At 41.3% G+C, this 19,917-nt stretch overlaps 1 protein-coding gene across 2 annotated transcripts in view; it reads left to right on the top strand.

The window, feature by feature from the left end:
* The window catches only part of trpv5.L (transient receptor potential cation channel, subfamily V, member 5 L homeolog), a 51,470-nt gene extending 35,381 nt beyond the window's left edge, over window positions 1–16,089 (top strand). For both annotated transcript variants that reach the window (XM_018224919.2, XM_018224921.2), the window contains 5 exons: window positions 8,123–8,288; window positions 11,741–11,807; window positions 13,172–13,440; window positions 14,370–14,476; window positions 14,988–16,089. In XM_018224919.2, coding sequence (XP_018080408.1) covers window positions 8,123–8,288; window positions 11,741–11,807; window positions 13,172–13,440; window positions 14,370–14,476; window positions 14,988–15,522 — 1,144 coding nt within the window. In that variant the 3' untranslated portion in view covers window positions 15,523–16,089. The remainder of the gene's footprint in view (window positions 1–8,122; window positions 8,289–11,740; window positions 11,808–13,171; window positions 13,441–14,369; window positions 14,477–14,987) is intronic.
* The last annotated feature ends 3,828 nt before the right edge of the window (window positions 16,090–19,917 follow it).

Genomic DNA, 19,917 nt, shown 5'->3' with positions numbered 1-19,917 from the left:
GAAGTTGTATGAGGAGTCAGAGGCAGCAGTGCAGAGAAAGGGACAGACGCAATGACAGTTACACAGAACTATAAACCCAGTGAGAATGAGGAATGAATGGATATTGGGAAGTTGTATCAGGAGTCAGAGGCAGCAGTGCAGAGAAGAGAAAGGGACAGACACAATGACAGTTACACAGAACTATAAACCCAGTGAGAATGAGGAATGAATGGATATTGGGAAGTTGTATCAGGAGTCAGAGGCAGCAGTGCAGAGAAGAGAAAGGGACAGACACAATGACAGTTACACAGAACTATAAACCCAGTGAGAATGAGGAATGAATGGATATTGGGAAGTTGTATCAGGAGTCAGGACCAGCAGTGCAGAGAAGAGAAAGGGACAGACACAATGACAGTTACACAGAACTATAAACCCAGTGAGAATGAGGAATGAATGGATATTGGGAAGTTGTATGAGGAGTCAGAGGCAGCAGTGCAGAGAAAGGGACAGATGCAATGACAGTTACATAGAACTATAAACCCAGTGAGAATGAGGAATGAATGGATATTGGGAAGTTGTATCAGGAGTCAGAAGCAGCAGTGCAGAGAAAGGGACAGACACAATGACAGTTACACAGAACTATAAACCCAGTGAGAATGAGGAATGAATAGATATTGGGAAGTTGTATCAGGAGTCAGAGGCAGCAGTGCAGAGAAAGGGACAGACACAATGACAGTTACACAGAACTATAAACCCAGTGAGAAATGAATGGATATTGGGAAGTTGTATCAGGAGTCAGAGGCAGCAGTGCAGAGAAGAGAAAGGGACAGACACAATGACAGTTACACAGAACTATAAACCCAGTGAGAATGAGGAATGAATGGATATTGGAAAGTTGTATCAGGAGTCAGAGGCAGCAGTGCAGAGAAGAGAAAGGGACAGACACAATGACAGTTACACAGAACTATAAACCCAGTGAGAATGAGGAATGAATGGATATTGGGAAGTTGTATCAGGAGTCAGGACCAGCAGTGCAGAGAAGAGAAAGGGACAGACACAATGACAGTTACACAGAACTATAAACCCAGTGAGAATGAGGAATGAATGGATATTGGGAAGTTGTATGAGGAGTCAGAGGCAGCAGTGCAGAGAAAGGGACAGATGCAATGACAGTTACACAGAACTATAAACCCAGTGAGAATGAGGAATGAATGGATATTGGGAAGTTGTATCAGGAGTCAGAGGCAGCAGTGCAGAGAAAGGGACAGACACAATGACAGTTACACAGAACTATAAACCCAGTGAGATTGAGGAATGAATGGATATTGGGAAGTTGTATCAGGAGTCAGAAGCAGCAGTGCAGAGAAAGGGACAGACACAATGACAGTTACACAGAACTATAAACCCAGTGAGAATGAGGAATGAATGGATATTGGGAAGTTGTATCAGGAGTCAGAGGCAGCAGTGCAGAGAAAGGGACAGACACAATGACAGTTACACAGAACTATAAACCCAGTGAGAATGAGGAATGAATGGATATTGGGAAGTTGTATCAGGAGTCAGAAGCAGCAGTGCAGAGAAGAGAAAGGGACAGACACAATGACAGTTACACAGAACTATAAACCCAGTGAGAATGAGGAATGAATGGATATTGGGAAGTTGTATCAGGAGTCAGAACCAGCAGTGCAGAGGAGAGAAAGGGACAGACACAATGACAGTTACACAGAACTATAAACCCAGTGAGAATGAGGAATGAATGGATATTGGGAAGTTGTATCAGGAGTCAGAGACAGCAGTGCAGAGAAGAGAAAGGGACAGACACAATGACAGTTACACAGAACTATAAACCCAGTGAGAATGAGGAATGAATGGATATTGGGAAGTTGTATGAGGAGTCAGAGGCAGCAGTGCAGAGAAAGGGACAGACGCAATGACAGTTACACAGAACTATAAACCCAGTGAGAATGAGGAATGAATGGATATTGGGAAGTTGTATCAGGAGTCAGAGGCAACAGTGCAGAGAAGAGAAAGGGACAGACACAATGACAGTTACACAGAACTATAAAACCCAGTGAGAATGAGGAATGAATGGATATTGGGAAGTTGTATCAGGAGTCAGAGGCAGCAGTGCAGAGAAGAGAAAGGGACAGACACAATGACAGTTACACAGAACTATAAACCCAGTGAGAATGAGGAATGAATGGATATTGGGAAGTTGTATCAGGAGTCAGGACCAGCAGTGCAGAGAAGAGAAAGGGACAGACACAATGACAGTTACACAGAACTATAAACCCAGTGAGAATGAGGAATGAATGGATATTGGGAAGTTGTATGAGGAGTCAGAGGCAGCAGTGCAGAGAAAGGGACAGATGCAATGACAGTTACACAGAACTATAAACCCAGTGAGAATGAGGAATGAATGGATATTGGGAAGTTGTATCAGGAGTCAGAGGCAGCAGTGCAGAGAAAGGGACAGACACAATGACAGTTACACAGAACTATAAACCCAGTGAGAAATGAATGGATATTGGGAAGTTGTATCAGGAGTCAGAGGCAGCAGTGCAGAGAAGAGAAAGGGACAGACACAATGACAGTTACACAGAACTATAAACCCAGTGAGAATGAGGAATGAATGGATATTGGAAAGTTGTATCAGGAGTCAGAGGCAGCAGTGCAGAGAAGAGAAAGGGACAGACACAATGACAGTTCCACAGAACTATAAACCCAGTGAGAATGAGGAATGAATGGATATTGGGAAGTTGTATCAGGAGTCAGAGGCAGCAGTGCAGAGAAAGGGACAGACTTAATGACAGTTACACAGAACTATAAACCCAGTGAGATTGAGGAATGAATGGATATTGGGAAGTTGTATCAGGAGTCAGAAGCAGCAGTGCAGAGAAAGGGACAGACACAATGACAGTTACACAGAACTATAAACCCAGTGAGAATGAGGAATGAATGGATATTGGGAAGTTGTATCAGGAGTCAGAGGCAGCAGTGCAGAGAAAGGGACAGACACAATGACAGTTACACAGAACTATAAACCCAGTGAGAATGAGGAATGAATGGATATTGGGAAGTTGTATCAGGAGTCAGAAGCAGCAGTGCAGAGAAGAGAAAGGGACAGACACAATGACAGTTACACAGAACTATAAACCCAGTGAGAATGAGGAATGAATGGATATTGGGAAGTTGTATCAGGAGTCAGAACCAGCAGTGCAGAGGAGAGAAAGGGACAGACACAATGACAGTTACACAGAACTATAAACCCAGTGAGAATGAGGAATGAATGGATATTGGGAAGTTGTATCAGGAGTCAGAGACAGCAGTGCAGAGAAGAGAAAGGGACAGACACAATGACAGTTACACAGAACTATAAACCCAGTGAGAATGAGGAATGAATGGATATTGGCAAGTTGTATGAGGAGTCAGAGGCAGCAGTGCAGAGAAAGGGACAGACGCAATGACAGTTACACAGAACTATAAACCCAGTGAGAATGAGGAATGAATGGATATTGGGAAGTTGTATCAGGAGTCAGAGGCAGCAGTGCAGAGAAGAGAAAGGGACAGACACAATGACAGTTACACAGAACTATAAACCCAGTGAGAATGAGGAATGAATGGATATTGGGAAGTTGTATCAGGAGTCAGAGGCAGCAGTGCAGAGAAGAGAAAGGGACAGACACAATGACAGTTACACAGAACTATAAACCCAGTGAGAATGAGGAATGAATGGATATTGGGAAGTTGTATCAGGAGTCAGGACCAGCAGTGCAGAGAAGAGAAAGGGACAGACACAATGACAGTTACACAGAACTATAAACCCAGTGAGAATGAGGAATGAATGGATATTGGGAAGTTGTATCAGAAGTCAGAGGCAGCAGTGCAGAGAAAGGGACAGACACAATGACAGTTACACAGAACTATAAACCCAGTGAGAATGAGGAATGAATGGATATTGGGAAGTTGTATCAGGAGTCAGAGGCAGCAGTGCAGAGAAAGGGACAGACACAATGACAGTTACACAGAACTATAAACCCAGTGAGAATGAGGAATGAATGGATATTGGGAAGTTGTATCAGGAGTCAGGACCAGCAGTGCAGAGAAGAGAAAGGGACAGACACAATGACAGTTCCACAGAACTATAAACCCAGTGAGAATGAGGAATGAATGGATATTGGGAAGTTGTATCAGGAGTCAGAGGCAGCAGTGCAGAGAAAGGGACAGACACAATGACAGTTCCACAGAACTATAAACCCAGTGAGAATGAGGAATGAATGGATATTGGGAAGTTGTATCAGGAGTCAGAGGCAGCAGTGCAGAGAAGAGAAAGGGACAGACACAATGACAGTTACACAGAACTATAAACCCAGTGAGAATGAGGAATGAATGGATATTGGGAAGTTGTATCAGGAGTCAGAGGCAGCAGTGCAGAGAAAGGGACAGACACAATGACAGTTACACAGAACTATAAACCCAGTGAGAATGAGGAATGAATGTATATTGGGAAGTTGTATCAGGAGTCAGAGGCAGCAGTGCAGAGAAAGGGACAGACACAATGACAGTTACACAGAACTATAAACCCAGTGAGAATGAGGAATGAATGGATATTGGGAAGTTGTATCAGGAGTCAGAGGCAGCAGTGCAGAGAAAGGGACAGACACAATGACAGTTACACAGAACTATAAACCCAGTGAGAATGAGGAATGAATGGATATTGGGAAGTTGTATCAGGAGTCAGAGGCAGCAGTGCAGAGAAAGGGACAGACACAATGACAGTTACACAGAACTATAAACCCAGTGAGAATGAGGAATGAATGGATATTGGGAAGTTGTATCAGGAGTCAGAGGCAGCAGTGCAGAGAAAGGGACAGACACAATGACAGTTCCACAGAACTATAAACCCAGTGAGAATGAGGAATGAATGGATATTGGGAAGTTGTATCAGGAGTCAGGACCAGCAGTGCAGAGAAGAGAAAGGGACAGACACAATGACAGTTACACAGAACTATAAACCCAGTGAGAATGAGGAATGAATGGATATTGGGAAGTTGTATCAGGAGTCAGGACCAGCAGTGCAGAGGAGAGAAAGGGACAGACACAATGACAGTTCCACAGAACTATAAACCCAGTGAGAATGAGGAATGAATGGATATTGGGAAGTTGTATCAGGAGTCAGAGGCAGCAGTGCAGAGAAAGGGACAGACACAATGACAGTTCCACAGAACTATAAACCCAGTGAGAATGAGGAATGAATGGATATTGGGAAGTTGTATCAGGAGTCAGAGGCAGCAGTGCAGAGAAAGGGACAGACACAATGACAGTTACACAGAACTATAAACCCAGTGAGAATGAGGAATGAATGGATATTGGGAAGTTGTATCAGGAGTCAGAGGCAGCAGTGCAGAGAAAGGGACAGACACAATGACAGTTACACAGAACTATAAACCCAGTGAGAATGAGGAATGAATGGATATTGGGAAGTTGTATCAGGAGTCAGAGGCAGCAGTGCAGAGAAAGGGACAGACACAATGACAGTTCCACAGAACTATAAACCCAATGAGAATGAGGAATGAATGGATTTCGCGAAGTTGTATCAGGAGTCAGAGGCAGCAGTGCAGAGAAGAGAAAAGGACAGACACAATGACAGTTACACAGAACTATAAACCCAATGAGAATGAGGAATGAATGGATTTCGCGAAGTTGTATCAGGAGTCAGAGGCAGCAGTGCAGAGAAGAGAAAAGGACAGACACAATGACAGTTACACAGAACTATAAACCCAGTGAGAATGAGGAATGAATGGATATTGGGAAGTTGTATCAGGAGTCAGAAGCAGCAGTGCAGAGAAGAGAAAGGGACAGACACAATGACAGTTACACAGAACTATAAACCCAGTGAGAATGAGGAATGAATGGATATTGGGAAGTTGTATCAGGAGTCAGAGGCAGCAGTGCAGAGAAGAGAAAAGGACAGACACAATGACTATAAACCCAGTGAGAATAAGGAATGAATGGATATTGGGAAGTTTTTAAAATTAGGTTTTATTTCATTATGCAAAAATAAATGATTTATTCTTTGGGTGAAATTCAATTTTATTGTCCAGTGCATGTTTGTTTGTGTTACATATATTAAATAAGACAACATTATGGCCACTATTAAAGGAACAGTTTAATGTAAAAATAAAAAGGGGCACAAGATCTCTAATAACCCTAAACACATTTCAAATATGCAAATAACATGGTTATAACTCTAACACAAGTTAAAGGAATTGTTCTGTATAAAAATTAAAACCGGGTAAATAGATAAGCTGTGCAAAATAAAAATTGTTTCTAATATAGTTAGTTAGCCAGAAATCAGACGTATAAAGGCTGGAGTGAGTGGATGTGTAACATAATAGCCAGAACACTACTTCCTGCTTTTCAGCTCTCTAACTCTGAGTTAGTCAGTGACTATAAGGGGGGCCACATGGGACATAACTGTTCAGTGAGTTTGTAATTGATCCTCAGCATTCAGCTCAGATTCAAAAGCAACAGTTATGTGGCCTCCCCTCAAGTCACTGATTGGTTACTGCCTGGTAACCAATCAGTGAAAAGCAAGAAAGCTGAAAGCAGGAAGTAGTGTTCTGGCTATTATGTTACACATCCAGTCACTCCAGCCTTTATACATTACATTTTTGACTAACTAACTATATTAGATACATTTTGCACAGCCTGTCTATTTACCCAGTTTTATTTTTATACTGAACAATGCCTTTAACTTGTGTTAGAGTTATAACCATGTTATTTGCACATTTGAAATGTGTTTAGGGTTATTAGAGATATTGTGCCCCTTCAGATTCATTACATTTTCCCACAGCCTTGTTCCCTAACCCAAATACACCGATGCCCCATGTGCCAGTGTTGTGTGTTCCTGTATCTTCTTGTAGATGCACCAAAGAACAGATCCGTGTATAGAAAGTCAAAGCATTTGTGGGGTACGAAAAGTGTTTTAATGAGCGCTCCCAGTCATGTGACATTAGAGGAGACAGGAAAACAGTTATGAGTGCATGAGATGGCAGACTTTCTGCCACTGGCTTGTTGTCACCTATAGAACATCATTATAGATCACAAAGAGAAACCAGAGGTGAAATTGGCTCCTGAGTGGTGAACAGCATATGGGTAAAGGTGGCCATACATGGGTAGATCCACTCGCTTGGAGTGGTTGCCAAACGAGTGGATCTTGCACCAATATGGCCACCTTGAGATATTGGGCTGATTTGATTGTGGCCCCCTAGGGCCCAACGATCACAAGGCCAGGAATACAGAGAAGTGGGATGGAGGACTGCATCAATGAGGTCCTTGATCCAAATGGAATTTTAAGGCTGCCCAGTCGACATCTGGCTGATTTTTAGCCAAATATCAATTTCAGAATCCCATCGGAAGACCCCGTATACTGGCCAATAAGCTGCAGACTTTGTCTGTCCACAGCTTTTCTACCTTAAGAGGTAGATTTATTAAGGGTCGAATAGTAAATTCAAATTTTCATTTCAATAGTTTTTTGGTGTCAAAATTCACACATTTGAATTTTAATCCCCAATTTGAATAAAAATTTGAATGTGAGATTTATTACACCTTGACCATGGAAACAGTTATAATTTGAATATTCACCACCTGAAACTTGCTGAGTTCATTTACAAGTCAATGGCAGAGATCAGTTGAACCATTTGAATATGTTAATTGCCTTCCTGATATTCGAGTTTTTTGTGGAGGGAAAACTCGATTCTAATTTGATTCGACTTAGATTTGAATTTTTTTCTTATAAAACCTCCCTTTCAAGTTGTGAGTGTATTCGAATTTATTAGAGTAAAAAAAAATTTACATGAATTCGACCTTTGATAAATCTGCCTATAAGTGAGAGCCACTTCAAAACCTTCTAAGGAAGGGTTCAGATGGAGCCTGTATTTGGCTAAAGGCCAAATATCCATCATTGCATATACCTATTGATGGAATGAGTTAGTGTGTCATGTAGAAAGACCAATGATGCACATGTGCAAATTTTCCAGCACTGACTATGTACAATCCAGGCCCCCAAGCAAGTAAAGCTATTTATCTATACCTCAATCTTTTTCCTATTATTAACTAAAAATTCCTTCCATCTGGGCAGTGTTTTGTTCCCTTGCCTGGTGCTGGTGACCTTCATTCTGCGTCTCACTAACACGGATGGAGAAGTGATTCCCATGTCGATGGCGCTTGTCCTTGGCTGGTGCTATGTCATGTACTTTACACGAGGATTCCAGATGCTCGGACCTTTCACCATCATGATCCATAAAGTACGTTTTTTGGAGAGATGGGCTGACTGCAACAGTTACATAACACTGCATTCTGTTTCTCACAGTGTATGTGTGTGTGGGGGAGGGTCATTTATTAAAGGGCACAATTGGGTCTATGCCAAGTCTTTGTTTGATGGTGTGCAATGTATTTGCACTACAGAAATTCTTTTCACCATTGTACCATAACAAATAACACGGAGGACAAGATACACCAAGTGCCCAAGCTACTCACACACAGATTTCTGGCTTTACTTGTAACCTTCTCAGACATTATACTTCTAAGCATGGCTCTCTTACCCAGTTTCACCATTTATTGTGTCTTATAATTAAATAATTACCATGGCACTGGTGAGGGTGTAGAATCACTCTGGGTAGAGATTTTGACTGGGCAAAAGGTAACAAAAAGAATTATCATTGGTGTATGTTATAAACCACCTGGTATAAGTGTCGAGTATGAAGCCCAGCTACTCTTGCAGATACAAGCGGCTTCACAGCTGGGTCAAGTTGTTGCTATGGGTGACTTCAATTATCCAGACATTGACTGGGGTAATGGGGTTGCTAAGACAGAAAAAGCTAGTAGGTTTGTAAATATGCTGAATGACAACTTTTTATTCCAGCTCATTCAAGAACCTACTAGGAATAACTCTCTTTTGGACCTTGTAATAACTAATAATACTGAACTCATCTCTTACATTTGTGTGGGTGAGGGGCATTTAGGGAATAGTGATCATAACATGGTCTCCTTTGAGATTCTGTTGCAGAAGCAATTCTATAAGGGACCAACTAAAACACTAAATTTCAGATGTGCAAATTTGACAGTATAAGGGCATCTCTGCAACACATTAAGTGGGAAATGCTTTTCACAGGGTTAAACACAGAACAAAAATGGGAAGTCTTTATAATAAATCTACTTGTCAGTATATTCCACTTGTAAGCAAGGAACGTCGTTGCAAAGCAAAACCTTTTTGGTTCAATAGAAGCGTTGGTGTTGAGGTGGGTAAGAAAAGACGTGCTTTTAAGGCTTTCAAGTTAGCTGGTACAGCCGAAACATTTATAAGGTACAGGGAGGCCAATAAATCATGCAAAGAAGCTATAAGGCAAGCTAAAATTGCTATAGAAAAGGATATTGCAGCAAGCAGTAAAAAAAATCCAAAATTATTTTTTAAATATGTTAATAGTAAAAAAATGAAGCAGGAAGGGGTGGGACCCTTACTATCAGAGGGGGGTCAGCTGGTTGATGAAAACAAAATAAAAGCGCAGATTCTGAACTCGTATTTTTCATCTGTCTACACAAATGAGGAACCAGTAAGTGAAGGTTTTCTTCTTAACAGTCCCAATTCTAGTAATACAACTAATGATGCATGGTTCACACATGAAGAAATTCAAAAGAAACAAGAACATGTTAAGATTAACAAAGGTCCAGGGCCAGATGGTATTCATCCCAGGGTAATTAGCGAGCTTAGCTCTGTGATTGCCAAACCTCTTTACTTAATTTTTCAGGATTCATTGAGATCTGGCATAGTGCCGAGAGACTGGCGAATTGCTAATGTGGTGCCTCTATTCAAAAAAGGATCCCGTTCTCAGCCTCAAAACTATAGGCCAGTTAGTCTGACGTCAGTGGTAGGAAAGCTTTTCGAAGGGTTAATAAAGGATAAGATACTGGACTTCATAGCAAATCATAATACTATGAGTTTGTGCCAGCATGGTTTTATGCGTAATAGATCTTGCCAGACTAACTTAATTTCTTTTTATGAGAATGTAAGTAGAGACCTCGATTCTGGGATGGCAGTGGATGTGAGTTACTTAGACTTTGCTAAAGCATTTGATACAGTGCCACACAAAAGGATACTGGTTAAATGAAGGAATGTTGGCCTGGAACATAGTATTTGTACCTGGATAGAGAACTGGCTAAAAGATAGACTACAAAGAGTGGTGGTAAATGGAACATTTTCTAATTGGACCAGTGTTGTTAGTGGAGTACCGCAGGGCTCTGTACTAGGTCCCTTGCTTTTCAACTTGTTTATTAATGACCTGGAGGTGGCCATTGAAAGTACTGTTTCTATTTTTGCAGATGATACTAAATTGTGCAGAAATATAGGTTCCATGCAGGATGCTGCCACTTTGCACAGTGATTTGTCTAAGTTGGGAAACTGGGCAGCAAACTGGAAAATGAGGTTCAATGTTGATAAATGCAGGTTATGCACTTTGGCAAAAATAATATAAATGCAAGTTATACACTAAATGGCAGTGTGTTGGGAGTTTCCTTAAATAAGAAGGATCTAGGGGTCTTTGTAGATAACACGTTGTCTAATTCTGGGCAGTGTCATTCTGTGGCTACTAAAGCAAATAAAGTTCTTGCATAAAAAAGGGCATTAACTCAAGGGATGAAAACATAATTATGCCTCTTTATAGGTCCCTGGTGAGGCCTCATCTGGAGTATGCAGTGCAGTTTTGGACTCCAGTTCTTAAGAGGGATATAAATGAGCTGGAGAGAGTGCAGAGACTAAGTGCAACTAAATTGGTTATTGGGACGGAAGACTTAAATTATGAGGGTAGACTGACAAGATTGGGGTTGTTTTCTCTGGAAAAAAGGCGCTTGCGAGGGGACATGATTAGACTTTACAAGTGCATTAGAGGACATTATAGACAAATAGCAGGGGACCTTTTTACCCATAAAGTGGATCACCGTACCAGAGGCCACCCCTTTAGACTAGAAGAAAAGAACTTTCATTTGAAGCAACGTAAGGGGTTCTTCACAGTCAGGACAGTGAGGTTGTGGAATGCACTGCCGGGTGATGTTGTGATGCTGATTCAGTTGGTGCCTTTAAGAATGGCTTGGATGATTTTTTGGACAGACATAATATCAAAGGCTATTGTGATACTAAGCTCTATAGTTAGTATAGGCATGGGTATATAGAATTTTAATTAAAAGTAGGGAGGGGTGTGTGTATGGATGCTGTGGTTTCATTTGGAGGCTTTGAACTTGATGGACTTTGTCTTTTTTCAACCCAATTTAACTATGTAACTTACTATGTAACTATGAGAAAATGGACCCCATTTACTAATTTAGGAATAAGAATATGTTCTCTTGTATCCATTTCTCTTATTAATATGAATTAGGGTTAGTCCATCTGCTATTGACCAGACATCAAATACAGAGCTCTCATTCTGCACCACACCATAATAAATTATTGTGCACACAAAATCAAGTGCATACCCACAGGCCCACTTGATTTGCATAATATGTTTTTGTAAATAATTGGTTTCCATTGGACTTTTCTCCTTAAAGTTAATATTGTCAAAGGTCCCAGTGACAGTAATTTCTAAGTAACAACAGAAATGATTGCCCGTACCGTATGGTCCCTTGTAAGATCTAGCAGTTACCAATGTGGACACTGTTATCTGCAGACTATAATCAAATCAACACAATCTATAAATCTTCTGTTTGCCAGATGATCTTTGGGGACCTCTTGCGGTTCTGCTGGTTGATGGTTGTGGTGATCTTTGGATTTGCTACAGGTAAGTTATGATTTGGTTTCAGTAATCCAGCGTAAGGGCATGGGAAGGAAAGGCACAGAGCATGTCCTTATGTGATATTAGATTCCTCTTTACAAATAGAATGCACATAGGTAAGTATAGCATGAGCACAGAAACAGAAATTACAATGTGTACTAATGCAGTGTACCCTTGTACTAATGTAATTGTGGAATTTTTCAGGTGTGTCACTGTGCTATTGCCAACAACGTGTCAGCTAAATTTGGCAAACTGTTAATACCATTTAGAAAGTGCTTTAGACAGGATCTTTATAACTTCGAGCTATAAGGAAAGACTGTTATTTGGAGAAAACTGTTTAAAAATGCAGTCTCCCATGCAAAACCTGAAATAGTTGACTTCAAGAATTGAACCAAACCAGTGAGAATGTGGTTTAGACTGGTTTAAAGCCCTGAGGACAAATGTAAATGTTTGCCTGTCACAAAGTCCCAGATTGACACGTAGAGATCCTTTTGTCAAATCTTCTTGCCTCTAAACTTCAGAAAGATTGAGTTGATGTATCAGCTGCCCACAAAATTCTTTATTGACCTTGAAGATATCTGATCCCTTATAAATAAAACCCTGCCAAGCATAATCAGTGTTGTGTTCATGTGGAGAAGCACAGGTCTTACTGCTCCAGTTTTTAGCACAATGTGAATCTAGGGTGATGATGAGTATGGAGCAGGGAAAAGTGCAAGAACCAAGAGGGACGGATTTCCCCTGAGGACAGCCAGAGGCCAGCGTCCTCCGGTGCCCCCTCCCTCCTACAGGATCGCACAAATGCACATCCTTTCCGTACCGCAGAACTAAGCGTTAGACAGCATGCTGCCATAATTTAAGGTCAGGCCTTTGTGGCATTGCCGCAAATCAGGGCCTGAGAACCAAAGAGGTCTGCATCTATTTGTTGCACTTTTCATCAGGCCCCGCACTTAGTAAATGAGCCTTTGAGCCTCATGTTATAGAAAGCTATTGTTCCTATGCAGCTCATAAAAAAAAATTTGTGGACATCCCATGAACTGGGGAACAGTAATTTTTACTATAATATAAGATGAGAGCCCCCAGAGATCTGAACATTAAAGAACATACATTACAGGCTTTAGGCAGTTCAATAGGAATATATGTCCTTGTCTTCCCTACTGACCCATTGACTTTTGCAGATTTTTTGGGTCAGGCAAGAAAGACAGCCAAGCTCCCCTGAAAGGTTGCTTCTTATTGGGTTAACCCCCTCCATTATGAGTACCCCCAGCAGAGGTTGGGTGCACAAGGTGAACTTGTTCTCTGGGTTTGGAGAGGACATGAAAAACATATAAGGGAATTTGACTCATGATCTCTTTCTGAATTCATTTCCACAGCTTTTTACATCATTTTCCAGACAGAGGATCCATCACAGCTTGGACATTTTTACAATTATTTTATGTCCCTGTTCAGTACCTTCGAACTGTTCCTGAATGTTATCAACTCTCCCACAAACTATGATGTAGATCTTCCTCTCATCTTCTTTTTTGTTTACTTCATCTTCACAATCATTGCAAACCTTCTTATGTTGAACCTGCTGATTGCCATGATGGGGGACACTCACTGGAGAGTTGCTCAGGAAAGGGATGATCTGTGGAGAGCTCAGGTACAGCAGCTCATTGTTTCTTTTTCCAGGCCCATTAGGTTTGGAATTTCTGGGGTTTGCTCAGCAAAGTTATGAGTTCATATATGTGATCTTGTAGATGCTAATTTTAGAAATGTCCAATATACACAATATATTTCATTACAAAAAATAGGTTGTCATACAGAGTGAGCATTATGCAATTCAGGGCTTCTTTCAGTAGGTTTCTGTGTATTTCTGTATATAAGGTTTGCAGGGGGGTAGTGTGATGAAAGATATGAGGTTAGTGTGCAGTGAGGACAATGCTTAGAATTGCAGTGTAAAAAGCAAATTAGAACATAGTTTATTTATGAATATGTTTCTGAAATGTCTCTCACATGGCAGAAACCTGTTAAACAGGTGGGGGTACTTTCACGGGTGGGGTACTTTCATTCAAATAGAAATGACTGTAACTGTCTCTGAGCACGGATGGGTCAAATACACAGGTTTTATGGCAGCAGGACTGCTGTAATTCACTAAATAAGGAGGAATAAGCATGAGTCTAATAGTCCCCCTTCACTTCCAAAAAAGTTATGAACATTCAGCCTCAGAATGTTCAGCTGAAATGGGGCAATCAAAGCAGGACACATGATATGGTTAAGTAAGAGAAAAGGTTCATAGAAGCTCCTAAAGTCTTAGATCATTCTTTTCCTCTGCAAGTGTGAGCCCTAATCCTTGTGTATATGGAAAAGTCTGTGGGATTAAGTTTGTCCATCCACACTGGCCTACTCATTCTGACCTACTCATTGCACATGTTCATCAGGAGACATGACAAAAGGGTAGTAGGGGAGGCATATTATATTTATATATACTACCAGGAGCTTGGGAATCTAGGGCCAAAATGATTAATTCATACTCTTTCTCTACCAGGGCCCTTAGCTGATGAATTATACAAATTTCCTTTGGCTTTGCAGGTCGCAGCTACCACTGTGATGCTTGAGAGAAAACTTCCCCTGTGTCTTTGGCCTCGATCTGGTGTCTGTGGAACAGAGTATGGACTTAGGAATCACTGGTATCTCCGGTGAGTCTAAATTGACTGTAAACAGAATAGTAAAGAAACATTACAGAACAGAAGAAAATCACAAGTTCTAAAGCTTTTCTTTTTCTATTTTCCCTAATGTAAAATACTTATATATATATAAATATTGTGCCCTTGTCATAATTGAACTGAAGGACTCCCTCTACACACACACACACAGGGAGAACCTACAGACTCTGTGCAGATTCTTCAAATTTATATTCCCACCATTAAGCATTAAGTTTTACAGAGCCACCCTTTTGGACTAGCTGGGCCCTCTACACTCCTGCCCCCTCTAGAAGTGCAACATCTTCATCCTCTGCAGTTGCACCCTTGACTGCTTGGGAAGATAATCCAGTTAATTTTTGAATCATCAGAAAATGGAGTACAAATTCCAGTGTCTAACCCATGCCATAAAAACTGAAGGGAGCTAAAACGTTACTAGGCACGATAGGTGAAACAGAATCTATTTGCAATTTCCATGACCTTTTCTTCATTAAATTTTGTATTGCAGTGTTATTTGTAGAAAGGATCTCAGTCAGCAAAAGATACAGCGTTATATCAAGGCTTTCCAAGGGCCAGAAGGAGACAATGAGGAGAAGCAGAGACAGAAGCCAGAAAAGTCAAGTGAACAAAGTACATTTGAAATAGACATAAGATGCCGACAGACAGACAACTCTGCAGAGCAAAGTCTTGAAGATAAATCAGAAACAAAGCTATCTAGCAACAAAACAGAAGGGACTTGTCTGAGGCTTCCAGAAATTGAAATTACAGAGTGTTTTGGACCTTCTCATACACAAAGCAGACTGACAAAGGAAGATACAAATTCTGGGCTAAATAAGCCTCAAATGGAAAGCCTTGAGCTTCCTCAGATATGTATATCAGCAGAAAGGGCAGACCTAGCATCTTTAGAAAAAGTACAATACACACAAAGGCCCATGAGTGGGCGTGGTTGGCAGATTCTGAGGTCAGTTACCATAGAGCAGCTGCGTGGAATCTTATTACAGAGTGGTGCAGAAGAAGCAGAAGAGGAGGTCCATCACGTTTGATATGTGTTGCCATAACTTCACTGTACATTGATGCTCAACTCTGCCCAACTGAACAAATGTTTAATGATCAAAGCACAGGTTTCCTGAAAAGCCAAAAGATGTTATTGTCCCTTAGTAAAGACTAAACTAACCTGGGTGCAAGAGACTTCCAGGGACCTTCTACCTTGTTGCTTGTTAGCACTAAGGAAAATAAATTTAGATTTGGTTGGTGCTAAACATTGCTAGAAGATATTATCTGGATATTCACTGCCATTGTCACTGTATTGTATATTAAAAATACATGTTTTTTTAAATTACTGAAACTGTGAACTGGCTAGGCTTAAATTAACTTTAAAATAATAAACATGTTGAAAAAAAAAAGGTAAAAACTATTAGACGTGCCCAAAAGCTACATTGTGATATTGAGTAAATAGCCATTAGATGAGAGCAGCAAATATGGGATTTTTCCCATTATTCAAATGTGTAAACTGATAGGTGCTCATTTAATGACAATACTGTTTCCAGTGTAATGCAATAACTTTATATCTTTCGTGGCAATGTAATAAAAATCACAAAGTTTAAACCAGGTCTAGCAACCCGTACCAACCAATCAGCAAGCAGCATTTACCGATCACCTGTTTGACATCAGATTGGTTACTGTGAGTTACAAAAACTGGTGCAAACTTATATTACTCCATTGAGTTTACTGTATACACATTGATGTGATTATGTCACCTTAAAGTGCTACTGACAGTATCTCTTTAAACTAAAGCCTAACTAAAGAAGTAGGCTAGAAAAATTGTACTTGATGTTTTGTGCTTCTGTACCAGCCCAAGGCAACCACAGTCCTTTAACAGTAAAGATCTGTGTCTCCAAAGATGCCCCAGTAGCTCCCCATCTTCTTTTCTGCTGATTCACTGATTCACATGCTCTGTGCTGCTGTCACTTACTGAGCTTAGGGAGCCACTCACAATATACAGTACACATAGAATAGAAATGTCACAATATAAGGCTGATTAGTAATTAATACACATAATTACTACATGGCAGCACAGAAACCAGTGCAATTAGCATCAGAATTTAATAATCAGCAAACCTGTAGCATCAGCTTATATTACAGCCAGGGAAGCTCATTTTCTGCTGGATAATTAGTGACGACCCCTAAGCTTAGCTTCTCAACAGCTGCTCAGAGCCCACAGAGCCCACTGGTCCAAGATGGTGACCCCCTGTGACAAGTTTGAAGTCCTGGATCAATGCTGCTATTGACAAGCTGAAACTTTAGCCTTGTGCAACAAGTTCACTATGTAAATTGTCTTTTTAGCTCTATTTATTTTTAGGGTTTAGTTCTCCTTTAAGTAAACCATACAGTCAGTCTACTGCTGTTCTCTCCATGGGTGTAACCCCCAATTTGCAATGTTCTGCAGCTGTAACTGGCACATATAACGTTACTAAGCTGGCACCGTGCTCAGCATATTTGGCATAAAACCAGAATTCTTACTCTAAGGTAAATTGCCTGATTCGGGTTTTTAGTTTGGACAAGTTTCAGGTAAAAGTGAATTTCTCCATCGTTAGCTTAGGGGACACAGGAAACAGTGGGGTATAGCTGGTACCACTAGGAGGCAGGACACAATATGAAAAAAGAAGAAGGGAAGTAGCTCCTACCCTGCCAGCTATATCCCTCCCCTGTAGGCAGAGTAGGTCAGTTTTTATTGTGTCCTCAGGAGGGTAGCTTAGCACTCTGTGTGTTTTAAAGAAAATTCTTCCCTCAGCATTCATCAGGTCAGCTAAGCTGAATGCCTGAAGATAGCTTGAATGGCTACACTGAGTAGATTGCTCTTTTCCCCACCTAGCTATCTTCCTATGAGTGATTTGTCCCCGGGTTCAACCTAGGTATCTACACCGACCATCCAGACTAATCACAACCCGTTGAGCAGCTGAAGGGTTTACTGGCTGACTGACAAAAGAGGCACTTCAGGAAGGTAAGTAGCAGCCCTTCCCTGGACATGCTCTGCTTCTCTAACTTAGCCACAGAGTGCCCTGTCACACAGCATACAGCTTCTGTTGGGCTATGGTGAGGAATCACCACTACTGTTAAGGGGCTTCCGGCACCACGAGGGGTATTGAGCTCAACATTATAGCCTGGGAGAGGCGCTCCGTTTCACGCACCGTGCCGATATATTTAAAATTGGCGCCCCTTTTTGGTTTTGTGCTCAGAGAGCTCCTGTGTGAATCAGGAAGTTGCGTCTGAGGGCTTCAGGCACTTCCCTCCAAATGCGTCTCACAGCGTCGGCACAGAGGGACCTCAGAGAGCTACAGTGGAACATACTCTCAGCATGGAAAAGAAAATCCCTCTCTCAGGAAATTCATCTATCTCACAAGACTCGAACTTTTCTTCCATGGTGGTTGCAAACCAATCACCTATCCACAAGCAGACCTCTAGAGGACCCCCAGTGGCACCTTCTCACAACTGGCGCAAGCCTCTTTGGTTGGGGAGCCATATTGGAGGGGCGCTCAGCACAGGGCCGCTGGTCCCCAAAGGAGCGTCCCCTACCAATCAACCTTCTCGAGATTTGAGCCATCCATCTCGGCCTACTTCACTGGCAACAGGAACTCTCACGACAGTTGGGGAAGGTCCAGTCCGACAATGCCACGGCAGTGGCTTACATATACCACCAGGGGGGCTCAAGAAGCAGGAGAACTCTGAACGAAGTTGGCCTCATACTTCACTGGGCAGAAGCGCATCAGATACAACTGTTTGCAATCTACATTTCAGGCCTGCTAAACTGGGAAGCAGACTTCTTCAGCAGGAAGTCCTTAGACCTGGGCAAGTGGTCACTAAAAGAAGAAGTTTTTCAAGAGATAACACGAAGATGGGGAATGCTAGAAGTGGACCTCATGACCACTTGGCACAATTGAAAGGTACCGATGTTTCTTGCTCAGTAGAGGGACCCTCAAGCCCTAGCTGCGGACACACTGACAAGTTGAACTTTTGTCTAGCCTACGTTTTCCCTCCACTTCCAATTCTACCCAGAACCATCAAGAAGCTAAAAGGAGAAAACACTACGCTCATTCTCATAGCTCCCAGTTGGCCTTTTCACACCTGGTTCTCAGATCTTCTAAATCTCTCGGTGGATGGACCATGAACCCTGCCTTTCACACCAGACATACTCCTTCAAGCTCCATTTCAACATCCATTCCCCGCCAAACTAAACTTGACGGCGTGGCTGTTGAACCCAGGATCCTAAAACGGAAGGGATTCTGCAATGCAGTAATACGTACGATGGGGAAGCACGAAAACCTGTCTCCGCCAAGTCCTACTACAGAGTGTGGTCTGTTTACCAACAATGGTGCCAGGAGCATGAGACCAGATTCAAAAGATTCTCCATGCCAAATCTCCTGGCCTTCTTGCAGGAGGGTCTCTCAATGGGCCTCACACTGGGATCCCTAAAGTCTCAGATATCTGCCTATCCATCCTATTCCATAAACGGCTGGCTCTCCTTCAGGATGTAAAAACGTTCATACAAGGGGTAGCCCATATTGCTACCCCCTAGGAGAGTTGCACAGAGCTTTACTCCATTTTGAAAATGTAGTTAAAAATTACGTCTTTTTTTTCTCTGTCATTTTTAGAAGCCTAATGTTGGGGTAAAAGCCATGTTTTCTGCCTAACCCTAGAATAGCAATAAATGTGTAAAAAAGTTTAATTAGCATTTTTATAAACAATTAGGCTGATTATAAAAATACTAAAATTAAAAAGTAAATTAGGCTGTTTATAAACTTTTTACATCTATTGCTATTCTAGGGCAAGGCAGAAAACATGGCTTTTACTCTAATATTAAGGCTGCTTATCACCATGAATATGTTAATGAATCCACAATACAGCCATAGAAATAGGGGTAAAAGTTGATTGGAGGAAACAATGCAGACTTGCAGACAGAGAGAAGAGATGCAGAGCTTTACTCCAGTTTAAAAATGTTGGGAGAAAATGTAAAATTGTGTTTTCTCAGTTTTTGTAGTTTTAAAGACATATTCACCAAAGTGACTGTAAACTGTCTGTCTTTCCCCAAAAAATGATTATTGGTGGTTGAATTGGTATATTTCTGTTTGTGAATATGGAGATTGTTTTTAAACCAGCTTTGACACCACTTTTAATCCAAAAAATGCTTTCTCTACTTTTGTGGATTATCCCAATAGAATTGTGATATTTAATGTATTCAAGTTTCTAATCCTTTATTACCTTCCAAATGCTTTCCTACCCCCTATGTCAAACTAACAGCCCGTTTCCATCCAGTTTTCAGGCTGAGAAAGGTTTTTTGAATAGTGGCACCACCAATTTGACTAAATCTCTAAACATCATGCCAGACCTCATTCTTTGTGCTCTCCTATCAACCTAAGAAAAAGCCATTTTCCTTACAACAT

The sequence above is a fragment of the Xenopus laevis genome, chromosome 7L (assembly GCF_017654675.1).
Source record: "Xenopus laevis strain J_2021 chromosome 7L, Xenopus_laevis_v10.1, whole genome shotgun sequence".
Classification (NCBI taxonomy): Eukaryota; Metazoa; Chordata; class Amphibia; order Anura; family Pipidae; genus Xenopus; species Xenopus laevis.
The sequence above is the reverse complement of the archived record's forward strand: the minus strand, read 5'-3'. Positions and strand labels throughout refer to the sequence as shown.